The sequence below is a fragment of the Pituophis catenifer genome, unplaced genomic scaffold, assembly GCF_029215685.1.
Source record: "Pituophis catenifer annectens isolate HBS135680 unplaced genomic scaffold, rPitCat1.0.hap2 SCAF_1, whole genome shotgun sequence".
Taxonomy (NCBI): domain Eukaryota; kingdom Metazoa; phylum Chordata; class Lepidosauria; order Squamata; family Colubridae; genus Pituophis; species Pituophis catenifer.
In genome coordinates this window covers 54,823,668-54,838,565 of record NW_027256881.1, presented here as the reverse complement: position 1 = coordinate 54,838,565, position 14,898 = coordinate 54,823,668, and the positions used below count along the sequence as shown (strand labels likewise).

The 14,898-nt window shown below is 34.7% G+C and overlaps 1 protein-coding gene across 3 annotated transcripts in view; it reads left to right on the top strand.

Moving 5' to 3' along the window:
• Positions 1 to 13,798, top strand: part of CLIP4 (CAP-Gly domain containing linker protein family member 4) — a 50,723-nt gene extending 36,925 nt beyond the window's left edge. For all 3 annotated transcript variants that reach the window (XM_070932440.1, XM_070932441.1, XM_070932442.1), the window contains exons 10-16: positions 1,112 to 1,192; positions 3,656 to 3,799; positions 4,619 to 4,753; positions 6,893 to 7,016; positions 8,906 to 8,967; positions 11,072 to 11,144; positions 12,048 to 13,798. In XM_070932440.1, coding sequence (XP_070788541.1) covers positions 1,112 to 1,192; positions 3,656 to 3,799; positions 4,619 to 4,753; positions 6,893 to 7,016; positions 8,906 to 8,967; positions 11,072 to 11,144; positions 12,048 to 12,369 — 941 coding nt within the window. In that variant the 3' untranslated portion in view covers positions 12,370 to 13,798. The remainder of the gene's footprint in view (positions 1 to 1,111; positions 1,193 to 3,655; positions 3,800 to 4,618; positions 4,754 to 6,892; positions 7,017 to 8,905; positions 8,968 to 11,071; positions 11,145 to 12,047) is intronic.
• Positions 13,799 to 14,898: the final 1,100 nt, after the last annotated feature.

Genomic DNA, 14,898 nt, shown 5'->3' with positions numbered 1-14,898 from the left:
GTCTTTCCCAGCCCTAAAGCTCAAAACTTTTAATGCAAAATATGTGCTCAATGCACTGGACAAGTTCTCTGATCTTTTCTTTGTGTTTTGGATTTTTTTCTGAATTTTTTAAAGGAATTTTCACTTTCTTTTAAAAAATTAAAGCATGTTATTAATATTCAATCATGTATATTTTTAGAGGCTAAGTGAAATATTGCTAAGCATTGTTGTTTTGTTTGCATGGAAGGTTGTATACTTTACATGCATATTCTTTTGGCAAATAATTGCTTATGTTGTACAATGCTTTTAAATTCCTGTTTAAAAAATAGGCTTCGGTATTTCAAATATGTTTTGGGCTAGCTTATACAAATGACAGGTTACAATTGTTATAATGTGAAAGAGCTTTGCTTAAAATCTTCTATAGTTGATTTAAAAGCAGACCCATCTATTTATGTACTACTAAAATACTTGTTCCCTTAACCTTTAACTGGGCAATATAGGGCAATATAGTGCATCATAGGGCAACAGTTTTTAGACCAAGGTACCTCAAATGGGTAACTCACAAAAATCCGGGATGACTTCCTTAGAATTGAAATTTGGTGAATTTAATAAAACATAAAGCATTTATAACATAATAAAAGTATCTTTAAAAAATCTCCTGTAATCAACTCATAATGTTCAACTGAACTATACAGTAGTTCAACATGAGCTGTTTTCAAGGCAGATATTTTTCTTAATCTCTCTTTGAAGTTTTAAGAACTTTTCAAGTATATTAGAAGCTCTGCCATTTGTGAAGGCATTGAGGAATCTGTTAAGGCAGTATCTCTAAAATGTTTACCCAAGGGTCATGGATGATCTAGTTGCTACTGTATCTCTTGAGATCTCTTTAACTGAAAATTGAAGAAGGCATGTTGATGTAATATTGATTTTATTGGCTTGTGAAATGTAAGAAAGGGCTTCATGCACCTATAGGTGAGTTTACCCTTGAGTCTTTCAATATTCCATTATCCTTTAGAGGAAAATAAAGGATATGTATAAATATCTGTTTACATGTTTAATTGTTATATGTATAAAGATGTTTGGATATGTTACTTAGACTGTGGTGGCTTCATAGGTTTGGTTTGGCTTACAGGCTTATCAAGAAAAGATGGTATTTCCAATTCCACATTTGTAGTCAGTGAAGAAGTAAAGAAAACTGTATCAGGTAAACAAGGTAATGTGTCTTCCAGATATTTTTGGCTGTTATATTTGGTCTAGATAAGGGAAATCTATAATGATACTGTTTTAGTAATTTTAGATAAAGTTCTTCATACCTTGAAAATCGTGTTTGCTTATGCCAGGATATATAATTCTTTTTCAGTGGCACTTATTTATATATAGGAGTGCTTGGCTGGAAGCCTAATGAGGTAAAACATAGAATCATAATTCATCATTATTTCAGCCATAAACTGCTTTTGAATCAAATGGATATTCTTATGCATATGGAGGAAGAGTGTTCAGAAGTCAGTAATGTGTTGGACCTTAGTTGGTCCACTGGAGGGTTATTTTGTCTCAAACGCTGCTGGGCTTTATGCTCCCGTGCTATTTCTGTTTAGCTGTGCAGAGAACAGCTAAAGCTAAACTGATTTATTTTTAGCTTATTTGGTGAAGGGAATATTAACTTTGTAGAAGGCCAAATTTCACTTTTCCCATTGGTAAGCTCCTAGCAAAAATGTCTTGGAAAAGTGGCCAATGGCTTTAGGGAGTCCTCTACTTTGGGTAGTTCCTTAGCCCTCACCAAGCTAAACTTTCTAAATTATGTAGGTGCTATTAATCCAAACTCTCCCAGAAGCTCGGAAGAGCATGCACAGTTTCATTGGTTCCTAGAATTGGTTCCTAGAATTCCTAGTTGGTGGCTGCTCTATTTGCCCACAGGGAGAGGAAAGATGGGAGGTGATGATGGAAGTGGAGCTGGGTGTGGGCAGTCTGCACATGGGCAGAGATGAATGTGATGTTTCAAGGCAGAGCAGGTTGCCTATTGCTTAGTGCTGAGTCCACCTTCTGATACTTTGGTTGAGAGGCTGCAAGTCATGTCTAGTGGCCTTTGCCCATTCTTCTCATTCTGTGATTCAAATACTGCACCAAGGCTGAGTTGGCCTCTGACCACAGAGTTTGCTGGAGATTACAGCTGCTGCACCCAACCACAGCAGCAATTGCTGTCTTCATGTGAGGGCAGTAACTTTATTGACCTTATTCCTGAGGCAGGGCAAAAGAGAAGCAACGGTTTTCAAAATGGAATACTTTAGTTTTGCCTCAGAAAAGTGCAAGAGGAAAGGAGATCAATGGAGCTGTGAATAAGATTATTAATTGACAGTATAAATAATAATTTTAAATGCACAGATAATTATAGTCACAGTGTTCATAAATAAGTGAATGCTATGGATCTCAAGGCAATCCATACAACTAATGCAGTGAAATGCAACAAAATAAATACATTGATAAAATATAAATAAATAAATCTGAATAAATTCACCATATTAAATCAAACAAGAGACTAAATTAAACCCCACAGAGAAATGAACTGAATACTTAAAAAAGGAGGAAACATGAGTTTTACATGGTTAACATATACACTTTGGCCATCACTGATGGAGTGCTAAACTTTATGTCTCTGTCAGATTTCTTCCTCATTGGGAGTCAAAAAGGGCTCAGGACCTCCATATTTCATTATTTTAATGTTTCTGAAGTTATCCTTATAATATACCCTTTTAATACCAAGACAGCAGCATTTATTGAGGTCTAATGGAATAGAATGGGGTGTGACTGGTAAAATGCCTGGTGATTTGAGCTCCCTCTTGTTGGATATGCTCCATCCCTTTCATTGCACTGTAATTTTTCATTATGTTCTACATTGTTCATGAAATAGGACATTCTCTTGTAAAGATTGTGAACCTTCCTGAAGATTTCAGGATGTTTAACAAAATACTAGTTCAAGGACCTAATATTATATAGATTGTGATTAAGGGTACATACTGCAAGGGTACATGTTACAAGCAGCTGCAGCTACTTGAAAGCTCTTTGTGATGTTTTCCATATTTGGTACTTGTACATCCTAAAGCCCACATTCTGTTTGTAACTAAAAGAAAAACTTGCATTATCTCCAGGTCTATGGATGAATTACCTCAGGCCTAATCATCAAAATCTTTACTGTCAGGTGAAAAGTGCCAGAAGAGGAAGTTATAAAAAGAAGAGACAGATAGACATAAATCTTGATAAGGAGCTTGTACATCAACATTTCACAAATTGAAATGAAAGTGATTTACCTTCCAATCTTACTTTATAGACAGGATTTTAATATTAATATGATGCATAACAGCATGCTGTAGGCACTAGTCCATGCACTTCATAATTCATCCACAAAATGTCATTCCCCCTGTTTCTCATCAAAGATTTAATAGACTAGCTATCAAAAGCAAAGAACCGAGATTTTTTATTACTTAAGGCTGCATTATTTTTACATTTATGCTCTAGGCTTAACAAGTATTACATACTAGTAACATAGACTTGAAAAACTAAGTGGTGTCCATCATGATCAGTTAGTTTTATGCTCACAAGGAATGAAAAATGTGACAAATAGACACTTCTTTCATGTGTTTATCTGCTTTCTAGCTGAATAACTTTGTTTTATTATTTTTAGCAAATTACCTTGGATTCAGTAGCTCTTCATCCTCAACTGTATCATTAGATAGCAAGGTGAATTGTCCCAAGAAATGTAATTCCACAAGTAATAAGAAGAAGGAAAACATGAAAGACCACCCAAATTCATCCAAATCTATGGCTGGTATAATTTCTGCTCAATTACTTGTTGTAATAGACCATTATAAGGATAGAGATATGGGAAGATTACATATCTAAACTCTAATGCAGCTATTACATTCTATAATTCTTGAGATCTTCCTGGTAAATTTTGTTATTCCTAAGAAGTGTGAGTGAAGTGGCAAGGGAATATTTGGTAAGTGCAGTTGACCTCAAATCAGCAGCCCAGCTATGGGCCTTATGTAAACTGTGTGTAAACTTCATTTATCTAGTTTATACTTAAAGAGAAAAAAGCAATTTTCCCAACTTTTCTTATGTTCTCCAAATATCAGAGAGTGCTCCAATTGTGGTCTCTCTGCATGCATAGATAACTAAGCTTAATTTTCAAAGCAGCTATCTTAGCTTTTCACAGGAGGCAGCTGCTTTGTTGCTTTGAGGACAGATGGTTCTGGCTGCTTTATGCAACCCTGGGAAATAACTATATCTTATCTAAAAATCATTAGGACATCTGTGGAAGAAAACAGATTATCACAAATGGTAGCCGGAGCTAAGAATTTCTTTGGCTGAAATTGTTTAGATTTCACATATTTGAAGTGAATTGTAAAGTAATATGATATAAGCCTCTCATATAGTACCAATCTTAATTTCCTATATTTGTAGGCAATTGTCTTTGCTAAATTTAAAAATCATACAGATATAATATATTAGTTCTTATACTGTAATTCTGTTTAATTCTGTTAGAGCATAACTGTGATGAGCCTGTATGCGAATAATGAGTTCATAGGTATTTTCTTATTTAATGTAATTTGTATATCTCTTGCATTTTATGAACCCAACTGTACAGAAGGAAATAATACTTTTCTATCTGCAAAGCAAAATGCATTTGATGAAGGGGAAATTCAGATTGGAGAAAGAGTATTGGTGGTAGGACAAAGAACTGGAATAGTTAGATTCTATGGGACAACCAAGTTTGCACCAGGTAACTTTACTGTTTATCATGTTTGCTTTACAGTTGCCATTAAAATATGTAATGTGATTTCCATAAAAAAAATAGAATATTAATTAAATGAAGATTTACAGTAAAAACCAATAGAAATCACACTAAAAACCAATAGTAACAATTAGTTTTATTAATTAGCTAATTGTATTATAAATTAAGTTACTAGTTAAAACTCAAATTATTAATTGGTAACAAATACATTAGTGTAGAATAAACTTTTGTTTTCCTGTTGGAAATGATGAAGGAATTTCTCAAGCATTTAAATTGTGTCCAGAAATATATCAGGATGGAACACAGTAGAGATACATTGGAGAGGACCTAACTGATTAAAATGATTTCATGTTATAATTTTTAAAATTTTCAAAATAGTTTTTTATGTACATTGTAGTAATTTAATATGTGCATTTCTGGAATATGAATAACTGGCCAGATTGTCTTATTGGAAAGTCCTTATCCTCTTGAAAAAAAAAAAAAGTAAGATGATGACAATCCTATTAGTCAATCTATATATACTAATAAGGTACTTTGTATGCAATATTTTAATCACAGGCATCTTGTATAGTAAGTAAAAAAATCATTTTAATTTTGTGTTGAGTGTAAATTACTGCCTTTATAGAAAGCAGAACATTTAGCTTCCTGCTTATTTTATTTTGAAAAATCCATGAAATGTTAAGTTAAAATGCTATCAGTCATCATGGTTGATAAATGGTTATCATCTGGAATTCTGACTTTTAGCTTGGTTAGCTATTTATTGTTATCTCTTTTTTATGTTGTTTTGGATAGTTCCTCTTCGGATTTTAGTTAAGCCTTGGATGTTTTCACTTATTTTATATTCTACATAAGCTGCTATTTTATTACATTAAGGAAGAAATGAACGAATAAATAAATTGACTTCTATTTTTTTAATAGATGAAAGAACATATTGAAAGTGGTAGATAGGGTAAAGAGTCTGTTTGTTATTAGAGTTTATTCTGTACCTACTTTACCAGAGTAGATAACAGAACACCTAGAGACATTATTTTTTCACCTGATTGGTTACATATTGGAAAAATTAATAGAAAAAAATGACTGTCCTAACAAAAAGGCTGAAGAAGTCAAGTTGCTAGTCAGCAACAATAATTGAGCATGTCTTCTCTTTTTTCAAAAGATTGCACTCCGTAATATTTCACTCCAGCTGAGAGAATTTAAAGTACAGTTTCCTAAAACTTATTTAAATGCGTAGTTACTGATAAACTTGCAGATGTAACTGTTGCCTCTGAAGCACTGATTGTAAATTGAAAAGTCTGATTTTAAAGCTTTATTGTTCTTCCCTAGATTGAATTGCAGTATTTAGCAATTGATACCCTACTTTCCTCTCCTTATTCCATCAGCTTCTTTGTATATGTAGTGGAGTTAAATGCTAAAATACAAGCTGAAACAAATTATGAGAGAACACCATTGTCTGGATAGTTTACTGAAGCTGATTTATTTATTTGAAACAGCTTTCCCCCTCCTTTGGTTCTGCAGATTCAAAATGCAAGGAGCATTTCTTTTCAAATGAAACTTTTTAATGGACAATAATACCCCGTTTTGGGGGGAAAAAAGGTACTGTACTTTTCGGAGTATAAGACACACTACCCCCCCCCCCCCAACAGAGGGTGGAAATGTTGGTGTGTTTTATACACCAAATACAGCCATTTTTGGCCTCCCGAAACCCTACCCAGCACGTCCCATTTTTGTGAAAATAGGCCTGTTTTTTCACAAAAACGGGGCACGCAGAGGGTTTGGGAGGCCTGCAGAGTGCTCCTGGGAGTTGGGGAGGGCAAAAACACAACACGTGGGGGGTTTGGGAGGCCAAAAAGGGGTCATTTTTTTTGCAAAAAATGGGCCTGTTTTTTGCAAAAATGGGTGTGTTTTTTCCCTTCCCAGCCTCCAGGAGCACTCTGCAGGCCTCCCAAACCGGCCCATTTTTCACAAAAACGGGATGCACAGAGGGTTTGGGAGGCCTTCAACCTGCTCCTGGGGATCGGGGAGGGCAAAAACAGGTTTTTTTTTCTTGTTTACCTCTTCGAAATCTTGGTGCGTCTTTATACTCCAGTGCGTCTTACAGTCCAAAAAATACAGTATTTCTTGTTGCAGGGCTTTGGTATGGCATAGAACTGGATAAACCTCGTGGCAAGAATGATGGCTCAGTTGCAGGAATACAGTACTTCAGATGTCTCCCCAGATATGGTGTTTTTGCACCACCATCTAGAGTGCAAAAGTAAGTGCCATAGACTGTGGTTTCAGCAGCAATTATTTTTATTGTATTACTTTCATTCAGAAACCTTTTCCAGTTGGAGAGAAGCCTAGGTGTCACTCTTGCCAAACTGTAGGTCCTTGGTGCTCTCTGAGCTTGGTGGTTTCTTGTAGAGATTTCATTATCAAACTAGATAACATCATCAGTGCAATATTCTCATCTATTCAATTTTTATTATCCTTATTCTTATATAAGCTTGGCCAAAGAAACTAACAAGTCTTTAAGACTAATGTGAGATAGTCAATAAAGCTGAGTTGTATTTTGAAATTTTTTAAATAGAAGTAGTTGCATCTAATGTCAGTATATGCAATCTCATAATTGAAAGAAAGATTTCTGAAATCTTCCTTTAACCTCTAGTGCCATAAAGCAGAATTAAATGATTGGGGAGACAGGTTGGAAACAGATCTATCTATGTGGGCATTCAGAGCTGACACTGCTTTGGTGGCACTTTGGTTACCATTAGCTAAATTGTGATGTACCCTAGCAAACACTATTCAGTGTTGTGAATGAGAGGGACTTTGACGTGGCATGGAGAGTAGAAGAGAAAATATCATGGTGGGAAAAGAAGGGGAAATATTGGCAAATGAGGCTAAAGGATGGTTAGGTTGAGGAGTATCTTGGAGAACGTGCAGTGGAAAATTGAAATTAACACTGACACAGACAGCATAAAAGAATGACCTGGATTCAGCAGAAACAATAGATTTCTTTATAGAGAAAAAAGAAAACAAAGAAGCGTCAGTTAAAAAGTCTGTATTAGCCGCTAGCTTGACAAGAAGTTGGATTTGGAACCATGATAATCTTCCACTAGTGTCAGAAATTTTATGTCTAAGTTACATATTTTCCACATCTTGGAATTGAGATTCTCCTAGCTGTGGTTGCTGTTGGGGATTCATAGCTACTTAACCATAAGAGATGAGAAACAGAATTCTGGTACGGGGCTCCTAAAAGCTGATTTACAGGATACATACTTTGTTGCTGCATATGCTGCTACAGAGTTTTTGATCCCTGAAATGCTTTATTCATTTAAGGAATAGATAGATATTTATTCTGTCCCTCTTGAATTTTCTCCAGAATTTTCATTCTGGAGAATGAAAATAATGGGGATAGTGTGAATCAAGGGGAAACTATTTATCTGTTCTAAAGACCCATTTCCAGTTGGGCCTTCCATTACCAGTTTTTCTGCAGTGATATCCCAGCACTCCTTTCTTGATTATGTTAGATCAATTTTCTTCAACTAGTAAAGGAATCTTGATTCAGGATTATGAGTACTATAGGGCGAATCCATCTTCAGGGCATTATAGATAGTCCTTGACTTACAACAGTTTGTTTAGTGACCATTCAAAATCATAACGGCACTGAAAAATATGACTTACAACCATTTTTCACAGTTATGAACTTTGCAGCACCCCCATGATCATATGATACATTTTTTTTGACAACTGGTTCATATTTATGACTGTCGCTGTGTCCCAAGGTCATGTGATCACCTTTTGCAGCCTTCTGACAAACAAAGTCATTGGGAAAGCCAGATTCACTTAATAACTGGATCCTAAGTTATCAACTGCAGTGATTCACTTAACAGCTGTGGCAAGAAAGATCATATAATGGGGCAAAACTAATTTGATAAATGTCTCACTTAACAACATAATTTTTGAGCTCAATTATGGTCATAAATCAAGGACTACCTGTAGTTTCGGGAAGATTGTATTCTGATTTCAGAAAAATCAATCTGTAGTATTTTGTTATATGCTGAAAGATATTTACCAGTAGTAGAATAAAGGAAGAATTACACTGCTTTTATTTTTCTTTTGTTATCTTGAGTGAGAAAAAAAAATACATGATTTCATTTGCAGGTTAACAGGATCACTAGAATCTCTCACAGATACTTCAAGTAAAATGAATCATTCTTTCCCTGGTAAGAATACAACATGAATCTGTTTTTGTTTTTGGTTACCTATGTAAATTACAGAAATTGTAGTTTCTTGAACAAAATATATTTGCTGTAGATGATGTAAAGTGAGAAAGAATAGGAAAATACAAGTGTTATGTCCTTTTTCTTTCTTTTGTTTTCAATGCATTTCTGGATTTAAATATGGTTTTTTAAGAAGAGTGGATTTTTTTGTGAGATTCCAGAGATCTATTGATTATATTCCTAGATTCCAGAGATCTATGACATATATCTTTGTGAAATGCAGTTAAAAGCTTATCGTACATTTTTTTGTATAAAATCCAAAGTGTGTGGTTTATTATTAGTTTTCTAATATTAATAATAGATTTAGAGTTAGTACTCTAATTCTGAGGTATCTATTGAAGATCAATCCACAAGTGTCCGTTATTTTAAGTATTTCAGTTCAGAGATTAAGTTGAAAGTTTCATGTTAGAAAAAACAATTATATTTTCAACACAGACTGAATCATTAGGGATAGCAAATTAGAAATTAACTACTTTAGTTTTTTTGTGCTGTGTTTTTTAAAAGTGTGTATATCAATATATTCATAAATATTAACTAGTAACTAGTTAAGTGGCTGGGAATGTTGGAAGTGAAAGGGGCCATATACGCTTTCAAAACCAATACCCAACTTAATGCCGAAATGCAAATTGAATCATCTGTGAAAGATGGCTGTCTAGTTTCCATTTTAATACACTGAGCAATTGAGACTTCACTTCTGCAAATTAGCTCCATTTTTGAATTGCTCTCATTTTCCCTTTAGCATTAAATTGGAATCTGCCTTCTTGCATCTCAAATTCATGAATCCATGTCTTATACTTGGAACCTGAATGGAGAACAATTCTTTTGCTTTGACATATTTTCACCTATTTTAAAGAATGCTATCATATCCTGCTTCAGTCTTCTCAGGATTAAGTTAACATAGTTTCTTAATTTCTATCCCTACATCATCTTCATTGTTCTCCTCTGAATTTTTCTATGAATCCTTTTTAGAGTTCTCAGAATTAGATAGATTGCTTAAGGTGAAGTTTGACTAACACACATCGTGGGACATAATAGCTCTTTCCAGTTTGTGCAGCACTTCAATTGATACCTTTCTTCATCTTGATATGATTCATTGATAAGTGCACTTTTGAGCCAACTGTGTTGTCATATAATTGTGATGCTAACCAGCCCACAGTTGACCAACTGTGGCCAACGTTAATCAAAATATCACAGGAGAGGGGATTTTATAAAAATCTTTGCTGTAATTACATCTATATAATTACAAAGTACTAAAGAAGTTACTACATCAAAAGGTGATTGGGCTTGTTCTTGACAAGTCCATACTAACACCTGCTTCTTAGTGCATTATTTTCAAGGTGCAAACCTTTACAATTTGTTCTGTCTCTTCCCAGGCTTAAGTGTCAGACTGGCCAGGTTGTAGTTCCCTGGTTCCTCTTTTTTCTCCTTTTGGTAGATGGAGATTTAGTTCTCTTCTAGTTAACTGACACTTTACCAGTTCCCCAGTATTACTTACAGATAAACACTTGACCACATTGGTGGCGAGTTCTTTCATTACCCCAGAGGAAGCAGCTAATCTGGAGATTTAAACATATTAATGGAGAATATTCCATGACCATGTTGAAGCTTCCTCTCCATGGAATGATAAAAAAAGATTCAGAGTAGATTTCCTTTGTTATTTGTTAGATTTTGCTGTGTTTATCAAGCAGTTAGCAAACTTCTTTTTCCCCTATTATTTTGAGTTTATCTTAATAAACCATTTTGATTTCTTTAGTATCTTTTGACAACCTCAATTTATTCTGAGCGTTAGCTTCTTCAACATCCTGTCTACTGCTAGAGCTATTTATCAATTAGCTTCTTGTGACCCATCCTGCTTTCCGTTCTCAGTATACTTTCTTTGTTTACAGATCTTCATTGGCTTTTTGTGTAGCCTTCTTCATTGGCTTTTTCTGCTGACCTCAGTTTTTTCTCATCATCCAAAATACCTGAAGATTCATAGTTACAAGATCACCATAGAAATGTATTGCATGTTCAATTAAAAGCTTATTTTGCTTTTTTTTTCATTCAGGTTTCCAACGAAGTTTTAGCACAACCTCTGCAGCTTCACAAAAAGAGATAAACAGGAGAAATTTCTTTGTCAAGTAAGTGACTTTATAGAAGAAAGAACAGAATGTATATATTCCTAATTTTCTGAGGTTAGAAGATTTAAAATCCCCTTTTATCTGAGGAGGCATGAATCTTCATGAGTAAGGAATCATTTTGGTATATGCATGCAAATCCCATATCTATTTCTGAATGTCTGTAAGAAAAACAATGCCAATGATGTTCTGCATATCTATGAATTGTCATGCAGCAGTGGTTGATAGTTGTTAAAAACAAGCAGTAATCTATTCTGAAGTGAATAACTCAAGATGGTAAAAAATCTAGGTCTATATTGCCACATTCCTGTCAGCTCATGCTAGACTAAATGACTAACATTTTTTAAATGCTTGCCTCTCTCATCTTCCATACTTTGTGTTGCTTTTTATTGGAACCTTGCTTAGACTGCACTGGAAGTAACATTAAATACTTAACTTGATTTTAACATTCTTGTTTTTAAAATATAGGGAGTGTATTTGTCACATGACAAACTGATAAACTATTGGGATTGCAACAGGAAAGCCATGTATTTTTTTCCTTCTTATACAGAATTTTGGCATATTTAGCTCTTTCACAGCTAATAAGATCATTTAGACTAGAGGAAAGGGCTGTAAAATCTTGTTGACTTTCAGTTTAATGTGAATGAAGAAGATTATTTAAAAATTTTCTTCTTGCATAACATTGATAGAATAGAAATATAGTAAACTGATCAAAGAATAAGTCAAATGGATACATGTTTTGCTTTGGAAATTGAATTAGAATCATTTAGTAGAAAGAGGTCTTTGGGCTTAATTTGATACGTTGGAGGCCAATTCCCTTTTGCTGTGCAATGTTGTATTTTTATTTTACTTTTTTAAAAATTTTCAATTAGAAATAAATGTTGTTGCCTCTTTTTCTCTGTCCAGATCAAAAAATTCTTCTTTGCGTCGTAGTTGGAGCAACACTACTACTACAAGCACAGATGCCCCAGTGAAATTACATGAAGGCTCTCAGGTCCTCCTGACCAGCTCCAGTGAGATGGGCACAATTCGCTACATTGGGCCCACCAATTTTGCTCCAGGCATTTGGCTTGGCTTGGAACTTCGGAGTGCCAAGGGCAAGAATGATGGCTCTGTGGGTGAAAAGCGATATTTCACTTGCAAGCCAAAATATGGAGTCTTGGTGCGTCCAAGTCGAGTAACTTATCGTGGGATTAATGGAGTGAAACTTGTTGATGACATCTGTTGAAGAACATCGTTTCAGTTAAGATGAGGCTCTCACAAAAACAGATGAGGAAAACCTGACTTTTACCTGCATGGAACCCTGTCTTTACCTAACATCCTAAAGCTTCATGGCTCTAAGATGTTCACAGTTTGGAAGTGTGCAGTGACTGAAGAATGAGATCTTAGTAGCTTTCACTGTAAAACATTTCTTGCTTGAATACTTCTTGTATTAGAAACATCTTGGATTTGAGCTGCTCTGTTACTCCAATAATAACCATTATTCGAACTAACTCCATTTTGACAGGCTTTGTCTCTTCAAAATGAGCTTTTCATCCTGTATTTTAGTGAAGCTGTAATGCATCAAGAGATCATACAGTTTGTTAAATAACTGTTTAAAATTCTTTCTCTAGAAAAAAACAGTAAGGTAGAAAAGCGACGGAGAAAGAACTCTGGGAAGCTGTTAGCTTTAGACAGTTCCCTGAAAGCACAAAATGATCAGTTGAAAAAAACCCTGAAAAGTAGAATTTGCTTATTTGACATGACATGAAAGCTACAAAAATGGATATTTTCAGGTTTCCAGCAAAAGCACTTTTAAACTGTGTGCGTGCGCGGACACTTAAAAAAAAAAGTATGCCAGAAGCACTTTAAAAAAAAAAGCCTTTGGGACATTTAATGTGCACTTTTATTTCTCCCAAAGTATTTTCTATGATCGTTTGGATAAGCCATTTGGTAAGTTGAGACTGTAGCCTGTAGCATTGCACCAGTTATACATGTCCCAAGCACTGTATCCAGAAGGGGCTAGGAGATCAATAAGTGTTAAGATCCTGGAGAAATATGTGCTTGGATGTACAACCCCTCCTGCTTCAGAAAACATGCACCTTCTTCCTATGGCAGGTGGGAACAAAGTCACTTGGTGTGTGATATCATTCTCATCTTCAACTCTCCAGGATGATTTGATCATGATTGCCTTTTGAGAACTGAAATTGCAGAAACTCTGTGGATGTTTTGCTGTATTTTCATGTGTTTCTTTGACTGTTGCAGGCGCTAGGCTGTTTCACAGCCAATACATCAAGCCAGAGGAGAGTTCAGCTGAACAAAAGTTGAGTACTTAGCTTGCAGGCCAATAGAAGCCAACATGGATGCCGAAAAATTATGTGCAAACCTATAGTTTGCTACCTGCATCCAAAATACATTTTTAAAAAGTATTATATATATAAATGAAAAGCCAAAGAAACCAGCAAATGGTTTATTTCTTCTAAATGAAGTATCTTGTCAAACTGCACTTAAAACCGCAACAATTTAAAGCATCATTAAGGACTTTTGGCAAGATTTATTTACTCTGCATAAAATGTTTAATGATAAAATGGTTTTTTCAGCTTTGCTAGAAGAAATTTTCCTGATCTATATTTCTCATGATCTAGCAACACTGTTACTCTCGTTAATGAATACTTTTGACTAAGGAGAATAGTTACATAATATGGCTATAAGCTTATTTTTAGTTGTAAGATCATGCAAAAAGTAGTTAATAAATTTAAGGATGAAGTTGCACCTTGATGCTTGCTATTTCCTAATCCAAAATTAGCTTTCTTAATAGTTAAATTTTATTTTGTTATTTATATTGATAGAAAGGGTTGTTACTAAGCATGGTTGTGCAAAACCTTTGAAAGAAGTGTATAGTGTACATCGGAGTGTGTGCAAAGCTTCTCTCTTCTAATCAGCTAAATCCTTTTCAAAGCTCATGGAGCTCATATGCTTTTTGAGGTTCAAGAGTTGTACATGTACATGTGTTTGAAACAAGTTACTATATTAATCATAAAGCCTAGGAAAAAAAACAGCTGTCTTATAATTCCAAAAGCGGTGCTGCCACCAGTAATACAAAATAAAGCAGATGTTTAAAAATTCCATTTATGTCTGTAAAACCTGAAATCTCAAAAGAAACTCGAGAGTAACAATGTAATCACTGATATGCTCCTTGGTGCTCATTAGGCAATTCACCCCACTTGAATTCAAAGATTCTTTTAGTCAAGCACAATAAATGGCAATCTAACATGCCACAAAACACCAGCCTCATACATTATCTGTATTTCCAACAGTGCCTTTGGGCTCCACAGAGATCCAGCATAGTTGAAGGCTTCATTTGCCTTCAGGTAAAGTCTTCATCATGACCAGTCCCATGGTCACATCTGTTTTATAATATTGCCCAAAACATGCTCTCAAAGTTCCACGTTCCAAAGTTCTCATTGAGCACCCCACTCAATGAAAAAACCTTGTTAATAATTTAATTGGTCCATAGATACCTTTATATTGAACATAAAAGTGTTATATATTCCTTGTACTGTATACTGTATCTTTTGCATTATATTTCTCTTTCACCCTCTTCGTGTTTGATTAATGAAGCCTCCAGGGAAATGCTTAATATAATTAAAGAGTAAAAATGTATTGATACTTTTTGGTGCAACAGTTCTGTAATCAATTATTAGTGTATTTTTGCAGTATTTACAGATTATCATTGTCATTTGTTACATTTATATCCCTCAATTATTATCGTTACTCT